The sequence below is a fragment of the Alligator sinensis genome, unplaced genomic scaffold (genome assembly GCF_000455745.1).
Source record: "Alligator sinensis unplaced genomic scaffold, ASM45574v1 scaffold969_2, whole genome shotgun sequence".
Taxonomy (NCBI): Eukaryota; Metazoa; Chordata; order Crocodylia; family Alligatoridae; genus Alligator; species Alligator sinensis.
Genome location: NW_005842481.1, coordinates 217,392 through 242,202, shown reverse-complemented (window position 1 = coordinate 242,202; position 24,811 = coordinate 217,392). Strand labels below are relative to the sequence as shown.

The 24,811-nt window shown below is 39.2% G+C and overlaps 1 protein-coding gene across 1 annotated transcript in view; it reads right to left on the bottom strand.

Annotated features, from left to right (window-relative positions):
* The window catches only part of CARMIL1 (capping protein regulator and myosin 1 linker 1), a 211,633-nt gene that overhangs the window by 40,979 nt on the left and 145,843 nt on the right, over nt 1-24,811 (bottom strand). The window contains exons 29-31 of the mRNA XM_025212749.1: nt 18,214-18,389; nt 15,671-15,758; nt 12,094-12,243 (exon numbers count right to left, since the gene is read on the bottom strand). Of these exons, the coding sequence (XP_025068534.1) occupies nt 12,094-12,243; nt 15,671-15,758; nt 18,214-18,389 (414 nt within the window). The remainder of the gene's footprint in view (nt 1-12,093; nt 12,244-15,670; nt 15,759-18,213; nt 18,390-24,811) is intronic.

Sequence of the window (24,811 nt, the reverse complement as noted above, 5' to 3'; positions counted from 1 at the left end):
TACATGATTCAGGAATCTCCTTGGCCTTCCCTGTGTACAACCTTCGCTCCATCCATATATTCTCCTCTTCCATTATTTGTTTGGGCAAACTTGCTTTTTCCAGCTGCTGCAGCACTGGTTTCGTATGCTAGTCTTCCTCCCCACAGATGCATGCTCTTCCGCTGAACCCTCTTGCAGGCCTTCCTTTCTTCTGACTGATTGTTACCTTTAGTTCATAAAGCTGCTCCAAGTCCAAACTCTCAACAGTTTACCTGCTTTCCTTCTCCAATATACATGGATATCCCACTTCTTATCCTGAAAGAACTCCATTGGTCACCATATCATCTTATGACCCAGGTCAAAATTGCCTTTGGGCATATCTGTGTAGCAGTCACTGCTGTGACTGCAGTTCGTGTAGAGGTAACTGAGCTTTAAACTAGTTAGCTCAGGATAGCAGTGTAGCCATCGCAGATCACTGGAATTCAGCGTGGAGTATCCAGCTGAGAGATCACTCTGCTTCCCAGACTCATTTGCAGCCAGCTAGCAGGATAGTGTAAATATACCCTTTGTTTTACAAAACCTCTACAAAATGATAAGTGGGGGGGGGGGGGGGGGGGGAATGATATGACATGTAGACATGAACTGACAGACAGAAAATATTTATTTTCTAGGATTTTATAAACAAGTGAAATCTACTTTTCAGAAGAGGTTTGGTGGTGACAGATGTAAAAAGACTAGGACATTTTACCAATATCTTAGCTAATTTCCAGTGCCCTGAGAAAACCTGGCTCTCAAACTGCTAGTGCCATGTCAATTAATCATCATTTTCCACACTTGCATGACTCTCTAAAGTAGAATTTTGAGGAGTGTTATACATTAGTAAACCATAAAAAGGCTATCCATACATATCATGGCAAGACAAGGTGTTAGACATCCTTCCTTTGATCATGCGAATCTTTATGTGACCAGGTATCTGACTCATTTCTACAAACACTCCAGAAACAAGACTTCATACTTTCAACTGTCAAATATTATTTTATAGCATTATTTAAATGAATAAAATTCTCATAACAGCATTTAGGCATTTAGTTATGCATTTCCCATTGACATTGACAGTTCCACTGAATCACTGTCTTAGAAATTTACCCCTGGAGTACAATTATTCTTGAAAGTTAAACAGAATCTGAAACACCCAACAGTTAACTCTAACTATTTTGTGTAAGATATGATAGCAAAAGCATTAATGCATTGTTTAGAAATCAAGGGAAGGCTCCTTAGCTGGTGCATATTGACATAAATAAATTCTCCAAGTTCAATAGTTATGCCAGTTTAGACCATTTGAGGATTTGACCTCAAAGGCTTTTATTCTACTTCTCATTTACTTGTTTTTTTTATACATAGAGTACAATGGGTCTTATGTTTGGAGAAAAATGTGTATAAGAATTTGAAGAATGTACTTGTTAAGTTCCTCACCCTCCTCTCGCAACCCCAGTCAAGTTATTCTGGAGAAACAGTAAACATTTCTGAATTCATGCTTTTTAATTAGGCCTCATCTAAGCTATTCTGACCTTTAGAATTATTTTACATAACTGTTCTCCAAATGAAAAGTTTTAGCAATGCTACAAGATAAACTTAATAGAGTTGCTCTTGAGCTTAAATTCCCCATTTATTAGCCAGGAAATCTTCACTTTGCTACTCTTTAAGATATGGCTCATGCAAACACTGACATTTCACCAAAGATATAACATATATATCTTTACATTAGTAACTCTGTTTCTATGTTTTAAATTTAAGCCATATAATTCCTGCTAACAACATATAAATGAAGGGAAAAAAGTCAGAGGTGTTGTTATAAGGAGGTAAAAGACTATACAGGATTAATTTAATAGTTCCTAAAAACTATTTATAATCCAAAGGTTCTTGATTCAGAGTGACTGTATCACAAGCAACATTAGGGGCAGAACTACCAGCATCTGGTTTAGAGTATAACCAATCCTATCCACATTACAAATGATTCACAAGTGAGCATCCCAAATTCTGATTTGGAGTTATTGAAAGATCTGATATACAGTCCATACTGAAAACCTCTTGTACAACAGCTGCCCTTTAAAACAGGGGTTGTCAACTGAGGGTATGCATACCCTTGTGGGTGTTTGGGAAGGCCTGAAGGGGTATGTGGTGGTGGTGCAGAGAAGAGGGGGGACTTCGGAAGCACCGACTTCACCGCTTCATATTCAGTGGCCGGGGGACTCCCCTCACCTGTGGAACGCCGCCCGATTTGATTTGTTGATTCAGATCACTGTCCCCAATTCAATTTGGCCAAATCCGAATCTGAAGATTCGATGCTGATTCAGGGAATCAGCAATTTGGACATAGGTACCAGGCACGGCTCATGAACGCTGCAATGCTGGGGCACATGGAGCATCCCACAGGAGTGCAGGGGGGACCCCTGTGTGCTCAGCAGCGAACCCGGAAGTGGACCAGAAGTATTTCGACTGGGTCCACTGGGGAGCGCATGCCCCCCGCCCCCAATGCCCACCTCCCCAGCTCAACAATCAGCCATGGGGGGGACCCTGGGTGCCCCTCCCCCCCCCCCGACCTGGGGGGCACCAGCGGCCGAGCGGGGGGGGGGGGGGGGGTACCGGGGAGCCCCCCGAGCACCCGGCAGCAGACCCGGGAGCGGACCAGAAGCACTTCCGGGTCTGTTGCCGAGTGCACTGGGAAGCACCCTGTGCTTATGTGGGACACTCCATGCGAACCAGCATCTCAGCATTGATGAGTCATCTGCTGCCTAGAGGTATGTAAAACAAACAACTTTTAAAGCTGTGTCTATGTCCAAATCGCTGAATCTTTCCGAATCTCTGAATTGATTCAAAGGGTTCCAATTCAATTTGGAGACATTAAAGGGTCCTCTGATTTGATTCAGATTCAGAGGTTCGGCCACCAAACCGGGCTGAATCTCTGCCGAATCAAATCATGGACCGAAGCTTCTCACGGCCCTAGTTGAAAACCCCTGCTTTGAAGTATTGGTCAATATTACTTCAGTAATTGTCTATATAAGGTAAAGTTATTTAAGTTCAGGATTTAAAAGGGGCTTTTACAGTATGCTACATGTGGACTTATTTAGCTATCTAAGGTATTTTGGGCATTGCTGGGGATAGACACTGAATGTTTATTAGGAACTGTAGTGGGCAGTTGTTGAAACTATTTTCCTCATTTTCTTGAGTTCAAAGGTTTGATATCTAGTGATTCTAGGGAGGAACTGATTTACCTGGATAAATGCCTGTTGAACTGGCAGCACTAGAGTTTTGCTGGAGTGAGATCCAGTTCTCCTCTCTATGCTCTGAACTACACAGTTAGTGAAAGGATCGAAAGTTACCAAGATATAAATCAGTCACCCACCACTCCTCTCCCCAGTGCATCTTTTGGGGCTGTGACTACACATCAATTTTGTTTTCTGAAAGCTATGACACTTCAGATGTGAAGCACTGAAGGGGAGGCTCACGCCTGTCAACCAGACCTTGATTACTCAGGGCAGCGAGTGGATTAACAGTCCCTCTGCTCTGAACTTTATGATTTGAGGCAATATCCTTGAAAACTCGTGTTTATCATCTGAGTCACTGTGATCTCTCAAAGGCACAAAACGTGCTAGCCCCTGCAGTATGTCACTGTTATCTTTCCAGTACACAAAGATAATCTTTAAACCTCTGGGCTACTTCTGAGACATCCTTAGTAACTTTACAATGTATACTGGGAAAAAAACTAGTTTGGAATCTAAATCTAGTAACAGGAAGAGATAATTACTTTCTACATAAAGATGTTACCCTATTAAAGGGGTACATATTCCTATACCACTCAAGTACCCCTCTATCTTGAGAACTCCAGTGGAATATAAGTGAATAGGCCTTCTCCTGGTCCTAGAACCAGAAGTGATGCATCTCTTAACAAAGAGATTTTAACTATGTAGCCAATAGGTAGGGCAGACCAAAAAACCCAGGACAGAGGAATCAAATTGTAAGACTGTCTCTAAAATAATATTGCATGGTGTGAAATATAATTTTAATATTTTACCAGTGGGCAGATTGATATTCCCGAGACAAATATATTGGCCTAGGAAAACTGAAAGACATGACATGCAGTGGATTTTTTTCTGTCTTATAGGAAAGAACTCAATATCTGTAAGAAAAAAATTAAGTAATGAACTAAAAGAAGTAACAGACTGCAAGGACTCAAAATTGTTACAACTTTGGATGCAAGCTTCTCCTAGAATAGTTAAAAGGCTGTGCTGTTGGACCTGGCTTACAACTAAACTTCAAGAGATGAAGTTACTTTGGCTGCTTACAGACGTAACCCCCCACCCCAATCGAATTTAAAGTAAAGTGCTGTGTGCCCCTACACTAAGCCTAGCACATGCCCAGAAGAGAGACGGCATTACTTTGACCCGGGTCACCCAATGTCAGTATAGATTGGGTGCTTTAGTGGGGGTTTTTTTGGTGCTTTTATATAATATCTGATTGAATCAGCTTTAGATAAAAGTGCCCAAAAGCCCTGCTGAAGAACCTGATCTATACAGACACTGCAGAGACAGATCGAGCTAACGCACCACTGCTTCCAGTAAAGCCCCCATTTTCAATCCTCATGTCTGTCGGCAGCCTTTATGTTCAGCTTTGAACAACACAATTCCAAATTTTTACTTTTTATTTCTTTGCCTCCTTATTTTATAATTCTTTTTAGTGACACTCTTAACAGCTCAAGTTTAAACTCCCCTGTTCTCCCCAAACACTTTCTGCTTTATTCCTGCTTTACATATTTTCCAGCATACACAGGTTTGTTTGTTTTTTTTTGTTTCAGTTCAATATTTTGGTCTGATTTTTCCTTTCCTTTCCAGTGCACAAAAAATTTTGATCTAGGTTCTGCCACATTTAGTTAAATGGTGCAGTATCATTCCGAAAAAATACTCCTACCATTTCCATTATGTGCGGAAGAAGTATCTGCTTAACCTGAAAGGGTGGAAAAAACGCTGTTTGTATTTACTGCTCCTGTTTTTCTTCTAATACTTTGAACCAAGAAACCTGTTTTTCAAAAGAAGCTTGATAAGTTGATGAAAGGGATGATAGGACAGAGTTGCCTGTGAGAGCAGGAAACCAGATTTATTGACTCAAATCCCCTTCCAGTCCTATGCCCTACATGTATCTGACCTCCTCATTTCAAATGACAATTCTTATAATTTAGCTCTACTTAACAGAAAAACAGCTTAATTCAATCCCTGCAACTGCCTGCTCCAGCACAGACTCTTTCTCTGTTCCTCATCTTGTGAGCTACTATTTTCTGTTCCTACTAAAATATAGATCTAGTATGGTAAAAAGAATCAAACGTCCTGCCCTCCTTGCTGGCAAGGCATGATTTAATGCTGAAACCGAAGTGGGTGAACCGTGAACTAGTAGGCATGCAGTGGAATTGTGTATGTTTTATTTTGAGAAGGGGCTTTGGAATTCGGAGGCCAATTAGATTACCCTGAACGACACAGAAATACAACTTGGGCCAAGCTAATCAAGTGAGATGCTACAGAAGGTAAAAGACCGTGAAGATGCCCATGTTCTGATCAATACAGAAAATGCTCAACAGTTTAATGAGGGTCAGCTTACTACGCATTAGATGGACCAAGAAGCTCTAACTTGTTAAGCATAAACACCTTCCCCTCAAAACACACCACAAGACAGTTAAATAAAAAAATTCAGGACCAGTCATGAGTGATTACTGGACTCTTCCTGCCAATTGATTGCTTCCGTGATATTTGAAACAAGTGACAAAGTCAACATTAATAAGCCAGGACTGCCAGGAAGTACAGAGCAACACATCTTTTCAATACAAACCTGAGCTTATTTGAGAAAAAGAAAGGATCAGTGAAGGATCACTGGCAAATCTCATAACACAGAAGTGTCTCAGTGTAAAAGGTATTCAATACTTGCACTGTGTGATGCATGTTCTGTACAGAAAACTGGACCTATTTTCCCCCCATCAGGCATAGATTATTACTGAAAACAATTTCTTGCATTCTTCATTTATGTCATGCTGTGCGAATAATAAGCAGATCAAGAGAAGCAGTGAGGGTATCTGACATAGAAAGCTGAGATAAGAAAATACCTTGTGTTCCAGAATGGTCAGTCACCAGGATTTAAGAACATTTCTTCCTTCCATACCAAAGAAATGGAGGACAAGATTTTCAAAAAGCACTACAGATTTGGGGACTTGAAATACCAGAAATTAGGGGTGTTAAACTCATCAAGGCCCCTGGACTGGTCCACAAACTAACCTCATGCACTGGATCCAGTGTGTGGGGTCAGACAGGCATGACTGCAGTAGGTGCCCTGACCAACTCCATGTGCTGCATGTAGTGTGTTCCAGCCACATGCACAAAATGCGCAGCATGTGACAGACCTCATTCACAGTGTGCTACATACAATGCATGAGGACAGGCCATTGCATACAACATGTGGTGTGCAGAGCCAGCCTGGGACTCAGACAGTACCACAGGCTGGATGACAGAGCTCTAATAGGCACTTTCTGAAAATCAGACCTTGTCATGGTGTCTTGCGTCTCAATTAGCAACCTAAAATCACCAGTGAATTCTGAGAATCTGAGCTTAAATATGAAAAAGTCAGGATAACCATGGTCTTGAAGCTGCTGGTGAAGCTGAAGTGCAAAATTTTATGATGGGATCCTCCAAAAAAAGAAAAGGTGGAAGAATCATTCTATAACATCAAGATAAGCAAAACCATGGCATTTGATAAACAATGGGACATCTGCAAGATTCTGCAAAACTGTCAATTTTCATGCAGGGGCTCCTAGTCTGTAATTTCTCGTGGATAACACTGTCTAGAGAAAGCTTATGCAAGCAGAGATTCTTAGAGAGCGAATCATAACTCCCAAATATTTCTGCAGAAGCTGTCCTAGTTCTGTGGGATTCAATAATATTATCAGCCTGCTGCTGTTGCTTATATTGGTCAAGTAGGTTTGCTCATTCCCTTGTGACTGGGTCTACTTATTAGCCAGGAATGCTCTCATATACTGTATGCATATGATATACATCCACCATTATGCCACCTTCCAGTGCGACTCCTTTAAAGTGCTAGGGGAAGCAGCAAAAATGATTTGAGTGTATGTGAGTTAGAGTCAGCCAAGAAGTTAACTCTAAAGACAGACACTCACAACAGTAATGTAAACCGAAGTTGTTATAGCAGTACACAGATTTACATGTGAATCCCTTTTTAATCTGGATAAACAAGCCAACACAGAGAAGCTGCAAAATTCAAGCAAGAGAACTACAACCCAATGCAAAGAACTAAATTTGCAACACCAAAGTTAGAACCAGGCAGAGTACACTCAGAATACAGTCCTCACCAGAAGCTATACTTTTATTTTATTTTATTTTTTTAAAGAGACTACCTGCTATCCAAAAATCAAACATCTGAAATAGTGGGGAATAATAGAAACAAATGAGGACTTGATACAAAGTACTGCAGATGTGAAAGATCCCCAAACTTATCACTGCTGAAGTACACAGGCAATTATAATAATACTATTTCTACTAGAGTAAGATATATGGAATATAAGTGGAAAGCAGCACTCCAATATACCAGGCACTGAACAAACAAAGACACTTCCTACTCCAAATACATCACAAACTAGGATTTAGACTATTTTCCCACAGAGGTTCACACAGGTGAAGCGGAAGCAGTAAGGCAGGCTGCAGGAAATTAAAGTATGAGTAAAGTGGAGAGTCACTGTAAGTAAGCAAGCAAAAACTGTGATTTTTTTCCCTTCATTTGGTTCTGGACACCATAATAACACACCATATTCCCAAATTAGCAGAAGCATTTATCACTCTCTTCCCTCTAGCCAGAAAGGTAAGTGTGTGTGTGTGTGTGTGTGTGTGTGTGTGTGTGTGCGCGCGCGTGCGCGCAGGGGGGGAAGCGGGGGAAAAGGGAGGGGAGAGGCAGGCGGGGGGTTGGCTTTAATTGTGACTTTTATATTTTGCTCTGTAAGCAATGAGGTCTGTGTGACTTACCTTCCAGATGTTTCAGGACCATAGACTGGTTGGCAAGGACTGACTTGGGTAAATCTGCACCACAATTTTGGGTAAATCTGCACCATAATCACTCTCTGGTATCTCCTGACGAAAGCAACTGCCATCCTTTTCTTGTCTTTTGTTTCTTTGTTGGAATTACTTTTTACCTTGCAACTTCTGTTTGGTGATGTCTATCATTCTTAAGCTAAAGCATTAAGCTATAATTTTAAGTCATTTATGTTTTCTACCTTTCCTTTGTTTAGTTTTAGAAACAACTTTATGGTTGAAATATGCTTAAAATAGCTGTCTTATTTTTTTCAGTATTTATACTGAGGACAACAACATTATATTGTTGGAATGGATAGTTTCAAGGTGATGAATGTATGCTTGCTTCCTAACATTAAATAAATTTCACTCAAAATTTCTCTGTTCTTTAAACAGTAGCTCAGCAAAGATAATCTTCGGAACCAAGAAAGCATTTGGAACCAAGCAATAACAGCAGCTAAATAGTCTATTTGGATGTATAACTGTATTTTGTTCCTCTTAAAAGATGTTACATTGCTTTTCAGTGGGGAATCAAGCAGCCTTAAAAATACTTTGGCAGAAAATCTAATGCAATATGCTTTAAAAAATGAAGAATAAGCAAAGAATAACTGTCTCCTTTTAATAGAAAAATTAATCAATCAATATCTGCCAACAAAATTATATATGCAGATGTACTTGAAATTCTACTCAGGGAATGATTGAGTGATCTATTTTAAGCCTGTGTTAACATACATATATTGCTTAAAATGTGTCATTGTCATACCTGCCTTCAGAAAATTAAAAAAAACCAAAACATTTTATTAAATTCATTTGGCATTTATGAAGGAGTTAAAACTTTCAAAAGTATCCTGTGCTTACTGCTTTGATCTGGGAACAAGTGGCTTTATACATAAAAACAACCACGCTGTCATGTTAAATCTTATTTACATACAATTTTGATTAGAATAAGTCATTAGATAAATACAACTGTAATTAAATTTAGGCAGCTAGAATAGTTGTAGATTAGGGTTGTATCAATTTACTCTATTGCAGCTCAGGGAGATCAGAAGCTCCCAGGTCAATAATATTCAAGCTATCACATTCTACGATGGACCAGTCAATCATTCTCAGTGCTCTTGAGAACTCATTTAAAACACTGGCAAATCCTAATGTGCCGAACACTTAGATGTTGGCTGAGAATTGACTTTTATTAACTTCTGTTGCATTGTTATTGTATGGTGTTAAAAGCTTCCTACTTCTTTATTTTTCCTAACTTTTTTGAGTTTAAAATAACACTCAAATGTCTATTTTAAGTTATTTTAAAAGGATAAATCTGGCATGCCCTTCAGGTCTGTAACCTGATGCAGAAAGTTTGGAAACAGAAGACAGCTCTGTTTTCTGGACCTCTACTGGTGGACACATCTCCTGGATCCACCCACTCACCAGCACTATTTGTATATGAATGAACATATCACAAACAGTTCACCCCAAGGATGAGAGTTCCCAGTCTCACAGCTGCATGAACAGCTTTGCCACATGTTCAACACGTTTCAAAAACAAGGCTAAAGGTTCTTGAACAGGCTGAACATCAAACCCCAAAGCACTGACAAAGCTCTAGTCTCTCTGACTTTTCTAATAAATACATGTTGAGAGCTGCCTACCTTTATAGTAGACAAACAGGTCAATGATCTTTATAAAAGACATTTCAGGAGTAAGGGGGGTTAAGCAAATTTTCAGATGCTCATAACAAAGTTCCCACAGGTTGAGTTCTTCTAATCTCAGCTTAAATTGTTCTGTGAAAGCTATAAAACTGCAATATAATGGAGCTTTTCAGCACCTGAATTCCCTATCTAAGCTTTCTCAGGATTAATCTGAAATGTTAATGGAATTTACACAACTAAAATAGACCTACCTAGAAATATCTGTTATAAGGTCTTCTGGGAAGTGTTAGCACGGTAAATCTCTTTTTAGGATACGTAGTAGTAGTAATCATAGTAACAACAATAAAAACAATAACAATAATAATAAAGACCCCCAGAACTGTGACAAGCTGGCATTGCTATATTATTATGGTTGTCCCCCAGGGCCCCTTACTGTACAACTGCAAACAGCATCCAAGAGCATTTGGCCTGCAAAATCAACTAGTAAAGTACATATTTTATTTCCAGAATGCATAGTTAAAATGAATAAACGATTTTTTAAAAAGAAAATGGAGTTTTGAGCACCATGAGCTCTTCTATGCAATATACCTATCTGTTTCATTCCCAACAATTTTATTCCTTCTAGAAAGCAAATGCCAACAAGAGTCAGAGCCAGAAACAGGTTCATTTCTCTGATTAAGTTGTGCATACACAAGAAGGAAAGGAGATACTGGTACTACATGTCCTTCAAAAGTGCTGTTCTAGAAAAGGTACAGGAAACATATACTGTGCGACTTCTACATAGCTTAAACACAGTTTATATCGTCATGAGTTGGTGAGGAAAGGCAAAATAACTTTCAATAGTATGGTCCCTTTTGTATGAATATGAAGTGAAAAAGATCTTTCCTTTAAAAAACTTGAGTGCATTTTTATACTGAAAACATGATTATAAGACAGGAAATTTTGATTGTCATATTTCTATACATGGATGTGGTCTGTTTAAATTCACCTACAGGCGTAACCTAGGTTGTGATAAGCTGCATCTTTTTTTGTGATGGCTCTTCTTCAGAGCATCACCTGCTGAAAGAAATCGCTGAAGACAGCCTGACTACTGACTGCAGTTGCAGAAACCTTCCAAAACTTGACAGCATTGATAACAAGTCTTTGATCACTCTTGGAATATCTTATGACCCAAAGGGAGGAAAACGGGATTCTTTGATGTTCAGACACACTACTGAAGCAAACCCTAGTCAGTTGAGAGGCTTGAAGGGAAAGCCTCCAATAACTATTTCATTTCCAACTGGTGTTCCCTCTGCAGTGGAGTTCTTCCAGAGATTAGGGTGTAAAATGTTCATAAAGAATTGGAAAAGAAGAGCTCTAATTTAGCTCAGAGATGCTCAACCCCCAGCCCATAGAGCCATAAAATCCAGTCCATGGGTTTCCCCACGGGTCTGGAAATGTGGCAGTGGGGGGACGTTGGCAACCACCCCCCCCCCCCCCCCCACCACTGAATTTCTAAGCCCCATGCAAGTGGATTGTGCAGGGAGATCAGGCCCTGCTCTCATGAAGAAGGACTGAGTCACAGTCAGACCTAGCTGCACAACAATAGCTCAGCTGGGGCATGATGCAGCCACTCAGGATCAGGACCCAGCTGGGCCATTACTGCGTGGCTGTATCAGGCCCCAGCTGAGCCAGCACCATATGCCTGATAGAGCCCATCAACTGGAACTGGCCTGCGGAAGGGCCTGTCATAGCTCATCTGGCCCATGGGTCAAAAAGGTTGGGCACCACCAGTTTAGCCTACTATTTATTAAAGATCCAGTAAAAATGCCAGGTGGGATTTTTTCAAAACCACTAAAATGAATCACCCTGTCTTACCAGTAGTTTAGTTCCACACTTTTCAGACCCCAAATGCAAGAGTTTAAGACTTTACCGCTATAAAAATCAGCTGCACTATGGTCACCAATATAACTTCTAAGTTATAAAAAGAGCATCATTTAGCCTGATGGATCAATGGCATGTGGAATGATGACAGAGGTAGAAAACAGCATAATTTGGTTTATTGCTACAATCACAGCTCCATATGCCAGTAGCTCAGCAAAAGAGTACCTGTTGTTATGAAAGCATTGTGGCAATGTGTATCAGGGAAGTTCTCTTGAATTGGCAGCAAAAAGGGGGATAATCAGTCAAGGAAAATGAGGGCTTTTCCTTCCATTTGCTTGCAATACCTAACTTTACCAAAATTTTCATATACTACAACTATTTATTTCTAATGAACCAAATTCCTAATTGTACATCACCTGATGTAATGGAAAATGCCCACTGAAATTTTGAAAAGGACCTGTGATTTTTAATTCTTTTCTGAGAAAAAAAGTGTCTTACCATACAAGTGTCTAGATCCTCCAAACGTTCTATTTCAGTCAGATCCTCAACTGTGATGATGGAGCGTTTACTTGGTTTCTCTTCAGCTAATTCAATCTCTAGTGACTCCTGATGTGGAAGTGGTTTCCCACGTCTTGTCAAATGGTCAGCCTAGGGAAAGGAATAACGGGATGAAACTAGTGATTAGAAAATGAGAAAGGGAGAGAGAAGTTGTGCATTGTGATTATTACAAATCTCCCTTTATAGGTGAGCAGTAGGGAAGATAAACTATGTACATCAATGCTAAAATCTTCTACAGAATGACCCTCCCTTCCTGCCTTGAACACCAGATGGTGGGCACACAGAAATAAAGTATGCTTATTAAATGGCCAAAAATTTATGATTCCAAAACTGAAGAAAAATACATTTTTTGTTAAGTGGCCACTTGACTTCAGCAAAGAATTGAAGAGGGCAATTAAAAATAAAAATACAGTGTAAATCACTTTATAGACATCTAGAGACAAAACAGGTACCATTTCTAATCCTTTAGTTACTAAAAAGCCTGTTCTATATCATCTGCTTTAGGATAAGTCACTAAGAAGCCCATTATATATCATCTACTGCAGATAAGCAGTTTAAAAACTGCCCAGATAAGTAATAAACAAGAGTCCAAAAAGAGTTGGTTTACAGAGGATGCTGTGAATTTTTAATAACTCTTGGGAAATTCCAGAAAACTGGCAAAGTATTGGCACTGAACTAACAGTCAAGGAAGGCAAGCAGTGTGACTTAGATATGTTAATGGCCAGTTAACCAAGTAACAGTCCAGGCAAAACAGTGAAACAGCTGATATAAAAATCAATTCATAAAGAATAAAAGGACTGGAATACAATTAATGGCAATCCACAATTTTTATGCAAAATTGGTCTTGTCAAACAATGAAATCATATTTGTTTGATGAGATCACACATTAAGCTGATGAAAGTAATTGTGCAAATATAACATATGTAGACTTCTGTGAAGGGTTTGACTTAGTACTGCCTGACACTGATTACAAATTAGTATGCTACAATATCAACATAGTACCTATTTAACAGATAAAGAACCGGATGACTGAAAGATCTAAGTACATTGTCAAGGCGAACAATCACTAAAATGGATTTTTCTACTGGAAATCTACCAAGATGCTTTACATCCTCAAAGATTTGGAAGCAAACATAAAATCATTGCTGACAGAATTCATGGATTATAAAAAATTGGCAGAATGGTAAACACTGAAAAGGACAAGTTACTAACAGAAAGCAATGTGGATTACTTGGTATGTAGGACTCAGTCAACAAACAGATTTTAAAACATCCAGGAAAAATGTTTTTTATGGATCTAGAAACTTCAGTTTTCAACCTTCACTGGTTCTTCTAGCTGGGGTTTGCCAGCTGTTAATCAGGATCTCCTATGTGTTTTTATCAAGGTTAGTGGTTGATATATACTCCAGATTCATGGTTCAGGGCTTTGGATCAGGTCCGGTGTCCCAGGGTTTTTGTTACATATCTTCTCCAGTTTCTTGATTCAGAATTAAGGGGCATTTATACACATGCTCCAGGAGTGGGGGGGAAGGGGAGGGTCGCTTTAATTAGAGCGGCTCTAAAAGCTGATCTGATTAAAGCACCTACAGCATCTCATGTATCAGCATCCCCATGCTTAAAAATGGCAGCAGAATCCCTTTAACTAAAGCTCATTTGATGAGCTTCTGTTAAAGTGCCCCCTCCATTTTTAAGCATAGGGACACTGACACATGAGATGCGGGAATCTACTGGAGTGCAGTAATTATCCCGCTCCAGCAGACTCAATTCGTGCTGTAATTACAGCACGTCAGAGCAGCCTCACTGCTCGTGTATAGGTGCCCACAAACTATGACCGAAGCTGTTGCACACTGGATTGCTGGTTACTTTCTGAACAGACAGTCTGTAGTAATGAAAGCAGCAGTAGGATTCAGGCCCTTCTGTGGGGTCATGGAGGCAGTCCTGCTTGGGGCAGCAATTTGGAAAGCAATCAACTGTCTCTTATGCTCCTACCCTGTCTCTGGACCCTCTTCTTCAGTGAGATGAATAGTTGCTGGTTCCAGGAATTTGTTATTGAGGCCCTGATTGCAGTTTTATTTGGCATCATGTGATACTGACTGGCCTGTGACATGGATGCAACAGGAGCACTGAGAGACAGGAAAGCCCCAAATGCTGGCAGATAAGTGGTAAAAAAATTGTGCCATGTTGTATATCTGCTAGCTACAATAACCAGAGCCCTAGATCAAGTGTAAAATTAAATGCAACAGCATACCAACTCTACATATTCTTAGAATCGGAGGTATGTTACTGAGCTCAGTACCATTAGGGCCATTTGAATGTTTGTTCATAAAGTGTTCACTTGAAAAACTGAAAACCATTTTTTAGACTAGTCCTTTGCAATCTCAGAAGACTCAGTAGTAAATCCTCAGCTGTTTTTGAATACACCTTCTTATAGGATTTCAACCACCTGTACATCAGTTGCATCTTTACCACTCTCAAATTGAAAAATGTGTTGAGGGAACTCTCTATCAAGAGGCTGTACCATGCCAAACTAATTTGCACAATAAGCAGTGGCATTCAGATAAGATGGTCAAACTAGATAAATAACTATCAAATTTGAAGTTGGAACTGTTTTAAGTAGACCCATTATATGTTTCTTCAAATGTATTTACACTGTAGTACATAGTATAAAGCTGAAAAGCATTTATAGTAGCAACAGCATAAAGAATATAAAGCAAATTTATCCTACACAGATAATGATAGTCTGTTTCCCTGACGTAAAGCTTGGATGAGCATAACAAAACCATGAAAAAGATGCTGCCAATGCTGTTCATGTTCTTGGAATATTTTAAACAGACTGAAAATACTGCAAAATCTTGGGATTTATGTATTTATAATATTACATAATTTATGATTGTTAGCTATTGTTGCTAGTCTTTTTGCATACTTCTAAAATCTAGCATTATCAAACCAAGTTCTGATATAACGATCCTCTTCAGTCCCCTCTGTGTGACACTTGCAGCATAAGAGCCTGTAGGCTGTTCTATGGATGCATATTGGAATTGCTTTTTTAATCTTCACGAAGCAGGTACATCTTCAATAAGCAACTAAACCACTTAGAAGCAGTCTTTCCAGAGAACTGTTCATTTGCTTTCTGTGTGGTTCCATCTTGTGTTCCAAAGCCTTGAAATCACATTTCTGATGTAGCTTAAATAGGCACTGGGTCAGAAACTAAGGTCTGTCCAGCCTCTTCCTCCTTTATTTTATAAGTAACGCCTCATGCCTTACTAAGGTAGCCAGTAATTGTTTTAATTAATGACTATGTATTCTTGAAAAAGGGGCTATGTAATGCAGCCTCTTCTGTAGCTGTGTTTTCTTTTTAAATCAGAGGAATATTTACCCCATGACAACAGTTCACATACATCCAATGATGAAAACTGAGCTGTTTTAGATACGCAGTTGTAATGAAGAGGAGCTGAACAAGTCATGAAGACAGTGTTCTTAGGATGAACCAAAACACTCAGAATTGTGCAAACACTTACCAGTTTATGATGGGAATGTGAAAGCGCATCCAAGATTTCATCTACAATTCGATCAGATAGGAAAGAGGCCACTGTCAGTTTTACTTCACTGTGAAAATAGAAGATGAGAGCAGCGTAACTTAATCACACCAGAGAATGTTGCCGTCTTTATTGCGTTATTTCTGTGGCATAAAGAGTATCTAAGATCAAGCTATTGTATTTGAAATGAAACATAAGAAAGTGCGAGAAGAACTGAGCACTTCAAAGATAGGCTATAAACATAAGAACTCCTGTGCCATTTTTAACCTGCTTCTAACATTTTTAGAAACTAAAATGAAAACATCTGGTCACGAGAATTAACTAAGAACCATATGTCAGATTAATTGAGGAACAATTCACACACTGATGCTAGAAAAGACAAAACTGGTCTAGATGGGGCACTAAGACTGTCTTGATTGTTTAAGTCTTATTTTGCTGAACAACCCTGGGAACATCTACACATTCATTAATACACTTTAGGTAATGTGCATTATGTTTTAGACCTCCACTGTGAAGTACTAGAAAAATGTGCATTAGCCTATTGTAATGTACATTAGCTAAAGAGCATGGTTTTCTGTGATGCTTTGATGCTCATTAAAATAGGTTAACGTGTATTAAAGTGCACGTGTAGACATGCCCCGTGTACATTTCCTTGTCTCCTTTCTGTGGCCTCCTTTCAGTCCAAGGGTGATTGCATGTTGCTGTATTTTTAATCTCTGCCATTACCATTCCTTGGCTGCAAATTATTTGAGCATTTACTTTTCCTACCTTAAAAGCTTTATTCCAGCTAGCCCCGAGTATCTTATTTCGCAGTGAAGAGAAACAGCGGACTACAGACTCACTGGTAGATTGAAACATGATATCAGCGCAACTGGGCTTGTCTTAACTGCAACAGTTACCTCAAATTACTACCGCATTGCAGTATGAGCACTCACACTGCAAATCAACATTCAGGCTACACAGAGCAAATAGAATAGCAAGTGATAAGTTATGCTAACTTGAACTACAGCATGTACCTACATCCCTACTGCATTACTAGCTTGAGTGTCAGCACTTGGCTTGAACTTAAAGCATCACATCCCCTGAACTAGAGGTGTGCTTGTGTGGAGAGAGGCTGTGTTAGACGCAACATAGAAGTTAAACTGTGGTAAACATAGATAGCTGTGTTAGTCTGAAGTCAAGTAGAAGGCAGGGTAGATTTGCACCTTACAGCCTAATTAAAGCAGAGATATATAAAGAGAGAGCACACACTTTTGTGGGATAGAGAGAACTTCATTTAAGTTGTGAGTCAACCCTGTAGTGAAGACTTTTGGGACTGAGGTATACAATCTATGGAACTGGAATTTACTATAGAATTTGTTGAAGTTGGGCTCGTCTTCATCAGTAGCTCTTTTCCATGGAAATACATGGAAAACTCTACCATGTATCAAGAGTTTCTGATGAACATTTTTTTTGTGAGAAGAGAATTGGGTTGCATATGTCACTAGAACCAAGGGACAGGACTTCCTTGTATTACACAGCTTAACTATTTTTAATAGTATGTGGTAGAAGAACATGTGGCTTGATGTGCAAGGAAAAACAGGTATTTACAACTTTTAACAAAAAAGAAACTAAAAAAAGTGAGGAGTTCTATGGCTTTCATTGTCATGAAAGATGTGACTAAGACTTCAAGACAGTGTTTTGTAGGCCACCTCTTACCTAGTTAACATTTTCAATTGCTCATAACTTTTTCTACTTTTTCTTTGAGACTTTCCATGTTTGGTCTCAAGACAAAGTTTCTTTTTTTTAAGGGAAAAAGAGGATAGGAAAATGAAAAATGTAATTTAATCTTTAGAAAAAAAACCAAACCATATCGTATCTATGGTAATTTTGCTCCACTGTACATACTCAATTCTAAATTGTAGGGTTTTAAAATTAAGTTTCTATTTTTCTCTCATTGCAAACATACAATTATCAAAATATAAAATGATGTGCTTTTGCTGTCAACCCAGCCTAGGAGAAAACTGCCCACAGCCAATGACAGCAATATGAGCTCAACCATACTGTGTATCTTGAATATTTTCTGGCATACACTTACTAAAGAAAAGTCCAATGCTAAACAACAATGTAGAAAGTCCTACCAAACGCACAAAACAATCAACATAGAAAAATAGATGCAAGTATTTGTTTTCCTGTTGCAGAAATTTTATGTGTTAGGTAAACAAAAACAGTAAAATTTTTGAAAGACACATGATTTTTCATTTGTGTCCCTTAAAGCTATACACAGAAATATCGGAGTAGCAAATATTGTATATATAATACAGACCTACACCTGCAGGTTAAGATTACTGTAGAATCTAAATATCTGCATTTCATTGGGCCTCTATGATGCCTCAATGCTCTCCGTAGAACTTTGTATGCTGTCTTGTGATTTATGGAAACATTCAGAAAACACACCAATAGACATAGAAACAGTCATGCCATACATAAATGCAATGCACCACCAGACTCTTTAGCCACACTTCTAAAAAGTCCTTTTAACACACCTAATTTTGTTGAGGATGTCAATTCCAGACTGTTCCAAGAGGACGTTTTTCACAAAGGTACGAGGGATAGAAATCTTCTCAGTGCTAGCTTCAATTAGGTCTTGCCGTATGTTGGTTTTTTTCATCACATTTGGGCAAAGGTTTTCAGCTGCATCCACCATAGACTCAAGTAGTGTCTGCAGCAAAAAGTGAATGAAAACAACTGAAAAAAGAGAAAAACCTCAATACTGTGCACCATGGCTTTCGTTAAAGCCATGATCTCAGCGCTCTGTAATTCAACAGCATTAAAGTCCTTTTAAACCTAGGACCTTTGGGATCCAACCAAGAGTCACAAATTAAAAGCATTTACAAAATGAGCTGAGACAAACAATTTACCTATTTTTTTCAAATATTAAAGTTATAACTGTATTTGCTTAATTATCAGTACAACAAAAAGGCTCCTATTGGGCACTCAGGACTGTATTTGCACTCTTACGTAGGAAGACTGCTCTGTTATAGATGTCTAATAACACTTCCAAAGGTCAGGCACACTGTGCTCTGAATCTGCAATTGTCTTTAGCAGTTTAAGCCTTCCCATGTATAAAAGGCTTCAGAGCCTGAGATGAAGATGATGACAATGTACATTTGCGTGTGCTTGGAATTTACTAGCAGCATTATCAGGAATGGACACTGGTACAATTTCTGAGGTATACAAAAATTTACCAGCATGAATCTCATTGCCATGTGTGTGAGTTCATATACAATTTATATAGTGTCAACTACACATTTTTTAAATCTGATCAATTATTTTTAAAAGAAAGTGATGTCTCACAAGAGCTGGATCTTTAAGTCAAATGATTGTAAGAGAATTTCTGCTTTCATTAAAAAGGCAAGTTTCTAGTTTTTATGGCTGCAAAGAAAAACTTGGAATTACGAACTATAAACTTTCCAAAGCCTGATGACAGAAGGCGACCTATAAATCCATTTAAAAATCTCATATCTTGCCACACATTCTTTGTAGGCTTGGGATGGCAATACTATATTTATGCTTACTCTCTCCTCTACTGGATCTGTTTGCTGCTTTTTTGATTTCAGCTGCACAAGCCTTGCTTAGAAACGTCTCTTACAGAACTTAATAGAAAGGTTCACGTTCAAGTTCTGCACAGGACAGTCAGTAAAAACACTACTGGAAAGTAAAACTGACAACCAACAAAGCAGTTCAACCAACCACCGGTCAGCAACATTTTTGGTCAGAGTGCCAAAACACCCACAGCTTCAACTTGTAAGATGTTGGTGTGCCAGAGGCAGATGGCAGGAGATCCATGAGGGGCCCAATCCTTGCTGTTGCTGTGTAGCCCCGGTCCCTTCCCCGCCAACCACCCGGAGTCACGCGTGCCAAGCAAAATGCCTTCAAGTGCCACACTCTGGCACCCATGCCGGGTGTTGCCTACCCCTGAAACAGATGGGCCACAAATACATAATGCCCACAAGCTGGAAAATAAGGCCCTCTGTCTTAGGAACTTGTATTTCCTTTATCACTGTTGTGTACCCCTATCTTCAACATATTTATCCTTAGGCCAGCCTGATGAGGCAGGGAAGTGCTATTATCCCCAATTTATAGATGGGAAGCTGAGACACAGGCAGGCTAAGAGACTTACCCAAGGTCACCAAAAAAGACTGTGACAGCATGGCACTGAACCTTACTTTCCAAAGTCCTAGGTAAGCACCTTAAACAAGAGAGCACCCTACCTCTAATTTCTTTAAATTCTAGTAACTGCAGCTATAGCAGGTATAGAATTTTCCTCTTTAATGTACCAAATAGAAAGCACTGAAAGTATAATTAATAATAAATCTAATTATATTTTTGATACTTTCCATCTGGTGCATCCAAGAGGAAAATGTTATACCTACTATATTTGCAGTAACTGCCTACAGGTGTGTGTGTGCGCGTGTGTGCGTGCGTGTGCGCGTGTGTAAATAGCAAGCAAATAAACTTTTCTAGTCAGCTTTATTGTCATATAGTACTTCTTGGAAATCCTAAGAAAGTAAGAGCAGGAAAGAAGAAAGAGGGCCATGATCTTCTATGGAAAAGACCTGAAGTCATCCGCACCATGAAGTTCAAGGTTCCAGTAGAAGGAAGAATAGTACTTGTAGTGTGAGCGGTGCTCCATGTCAAGAGGGTTTCTTACTGGTTCAGTGATACACTGAACCTGGCAGGGTACCAACCTGGCAGGGTATCAAGATACCTAAAATTATGCAGCAAAATAAATATACAACCTTCTTGAGTACTCTTTCCATTTGTCTCTCAGCAAAGATGCTCTTGTCTGGGCAGCAGCCTTCAGGAAGTGCATTTAGAACAGGGGCGGACAATTATTTTGGGCAGAGGGCTGCTTACTGAGTTTTGGCAAGCCATCGAGGGCTGCATGACAGGCAGCCCAGGGCAGATAAATATTCATTTTCTAAATTTTTTTAGGAGCCCCACGGGCCGGATAGAATGGCCTGGCGGGCCGCATTTTCCCCACCCCTGATTTAGAAGCATCTTCTGCATGCTCTCCAGATGGAGAAGTCTTGCAACCGGGGTGGAAGAACACATGCTTTCTTTTTCTCCTGGAAAAACCATCTCCACAATGCCAGTAAACACTCTTAGTCCACTCATATATTATGGAACATACATGGGGAAACAGAGTAATCTGATTACAATCTAAAATGTGTCTGCAACACACACATTGAACAGTGAAAAAACAAAAAGTGGGCAAGCCAACCCTACACAGATTTAAATAAGACTAACACAAGGATACAGAAATGGGAATGAGAGAGTTGCAGAGGAGTGAATACACAAGTATAACACAAAGGAATTCCTTCTGTTGTAAAGTCTCCATGATGCTACTTAAACCCCAGAGAAAGCTTTCCATTTTCCTCAAAACATCTTAGCTAACTGAAATTTAAATCTAAGAAAGCCAACAAGTGGCCACCACCTCAGTTTTAAATACACAAATGTAGGCCAATTTGTGTCTGTATGTGGGAGGGAGAGGCACTGCCACAGATAAGGGACTCCAGCACTAGACCAGGAGACTTGTACCCAATGCAGCTGCAGTGTCACTCTCCCAATGTGCTTTGGGTACTCAGAAGGCTGTGAAGTGGAACCTGCTACAATTGAACCATTTGTGGAGTCGCACTGATCACTCATGCTCTCCTTATTCCAGGACTGACAATGAAACATAGGTGTTTCTGCAGAGGAATGAATCAAACCGCCCCTTGAGTCCTTATGAAAAGTCTTCTCTTGCTTCAAGATCTTTTTTATTTCCTGGAGTTTCCCATTCAGTCTACCATCTTCACTGGCTTCTTGCATCAGCCGCAGATTTTGCCTGGTGATAACATATTGATAGGGACTTGAAAAGTACAATGTGGAAGCTCTATTGCAATTTCTGTTTCTTTGATAAATTCACTTATGCTTCTTTTCACTCCTCTTTTCCCCTCCCCAGTTCTCCTTTGAGAGAAAATTCCTGGTATCTGATCTGTTAAAAGATTTTTCAGTAATTTTTCCCAGCTTCTTATGACTAGTTTTTGGAAATGTGACCTCTAGGCTGTGTGCAGACATTTAAAAACTTTACCAGAGGCAGCAGTGTGTTTCTTCAACCCAACTCTGTAGCATCTGTAAAGATTAGGCACTTCAGCAGGGCTTTTAGGTGCTTTTATCGAATAGCTGATGCAATCAGTTATTAGATAAGTGCCAAAAAAGCTCCATTAAAGTGCCCAATTTTACAGACATCAGGTGAGCCGGGTTAAAGTAACATGCTGCCTCTTCTGGGCATGCATGGGGTTCAGCGTGGGGATGCACCAAGTTTAAAGTAAAGCACCATTTTTTCTGTGTCTACAAGCACCCCTAGTTGCTAAAGCAATTGAAGCCAAAACTGGAGGTCCACTTCGAAGACTTTAGGTGCAATATTTCTCCTGAGGTCACTTTTACAAACAGAACTGTATTTACATGATCTTAGTGTAAACCCCACAGAAATTCTTGATTCAGAATAAACTATTCAAGAAAAAAAAAAGCAACTAATCCCTATCTCCTCCCTCCCTCCCCTCCCAATTTCTGCCTTGCAAAATAGATCAATTGCAATACTCGAAAAGTCTCCAGCCTTGCCAGTAAGCTTTGCCACAGAGTGCTGGAATAAAGAGGATCAGACTTCTAAGATGCCTATAAGCTATAATGCACTTCATAAACTTTTGGCACTAGTAATTTTAAAAGTTGGCAAATCTTGATCTAAAAGGCGCCCTTTACTTTCAGGTGTGAAAGCATAAATGACTATGCAACACATTAACTCAATCGTATGCTATGAAGCACATCGAGGCAGCACTTCTACAAACAAATTCGAAAGACAGCTTTTCTTCTGCAAGGCTGTTTAAAATGCACAGGACTTGTTTGAAATGCACCAATCCTGCCCAGAGAACAGAACTGATTATGCATATATGGGTGATAGCCTGGAAGCTCTATAGTCAAGAATCTTGTGGAGATTAGCTTCACTTCTACAAGCTCTTATACACAGGAGAGATTTAAAATAAAAACTGATCCGCAGACTCTTTGCCTTATTATGTACAAAGCGGAGAAGGGAACAAAATACCCAATAATTGGCAATATTTTCCTCCTCATTAACTTTTTAATTTAGAAAAAGTAATTAGTCACGGGGCATTATTATTCCTTTTCATTACATTCCCACTGACTAAAGCATTTTTATTTTGTCTCAGCTGAACAGAGCTTAATCTGCAATTTCAGATTCTGCGATATGTTTAAGTATAGTGAAGCACAGCCAAGTTGCTAACCAGTTGGTGAACTGAAACATGCTCTGATTGGGTAATCTCAAAACCACATTCTGAATTTCCTTCAAAAAATGCCTAGCAGGTACTACCATCTTCCATCTCGCCCCAGATCTAGGCAGATACATTTATTTCATGCAAAAAGTATATTGTATACACGCCTGTTCCTTACCTTTTTTTTATCTAATTTAAAACAATCAGGCACCTAGGTGACTGAATAAATGTGGATTTTAGAAATTAATACCCAAGTGAAGAACTGCACATTTGATACGCAACTTGCCAAAGAATCCCTTGGAATGGACATCAGGATTGCTAAAACCTTATTTTTTAAAAAAATAAAATAAAGTAAATCAGAAATTTTAGTGAAATAATGTTTTTTGGTATAAATAGGATTTAAAAATATTAAATTATTATGATTTATGTCTTTGTTATTATAAATAAACCTGTTTAAAACAAAATCTAAACCCAATACATAATAGTTAAGTACTAAACTGATTATAATCTTTGAAAATATTAAAATAAAAGAATTAAAACAAAGTATCCATGAGTTTCCATCAAAAACACCAAGTCGCAGGTTGCATGCTTTTCCAGAACAGGCGACATCTAGTTTTTGAGGTCAAACTTTAAAAATACGGCACGAGAGGATGCCAGATGCAGTGTTTGGGAAGGAAACTGAGCAGCACACAAAAAACATTAATGCAAAATTCATTAATCTGAGTCTTGATGGGTGGAGCAACATCTACAATGAACCAATATGCATTTGTATGACAGCAGAAGATGGGATTGTATATTTTATAGAAACAACCAATACATTAGGAAACACTCAGACAACAGAACACTTAAATGTGGTAGCAGTACATTCCATACAGACTAAACACATATTCAAATGTCAAGTGAACAACTTTGTCATAGTCAATGCTGCAAATGTAGCAAACATGGGAAGAAATCTAGAAGATAATGAAGGAAACCTGGAAACTTATAAAATATGGTTGCAATGTTCATTTGATGCAACTTTTAGGCAATTATTTTAGTACTCCAGGAAAAAAAGTAATGTGTTGCTGAAATTGCAAAATAGTTTTGTAACAACTCCTTTGCCTTCACTTCACTGAGGAGAGTATCTCCCCTATGATGTATTAGGGAATCCAGTGATTGACTCTTTCGACCTCTTTTTTCAGCATGTCTTTAGTTTGTGAACAAAATAGTGAAAAATGCACTGAATAATCAAAGTTAAAGTGATCAACATTTGGCTAAAGAGAAATATAAAACAATAAGCCAAACATGCTGAAATCTATTTCCATAGTGTTGAACAAACTGCTGCTGTACCGTAGAACCTGTTGAAACTTTGATAGAACTTCAAGAGAAAGCGATCTCTCAATTGAGTTAAATTGTAGACACTAAAGAAGCAGATATATCAGGTGCTTACTCCACTTTATTTTCCTTATTGCCAATATCCTCAGGGCCAAAGTCTCAGATGAAATGCCTAACTGCTGAAGAGGAAGATAATGCTATGACATGGGAAACTAACAGCCATCTACCAATCAAGTCAACCATAGCAAGTTTCAGGGCTGGAAAACAATCTATTTGAGTTAGAGGTGCACTGATACATTGGTGCAATATCGGATTGGTACCAATATAAAGAAAACTGGCTGCATTGGAAATCGGCCCAATAGGGCCAATAATTTGTCCTATAAATGCCTGTGCTGCACACCACTGCGGTACAGCACTCAGGCAATGAAGAACAGAGCTGGCAGTATGGAGAGCTGCCTCCAGCTGGTAAGTCCAGTGTGGTGAAAGGGGAGGGGGGAGG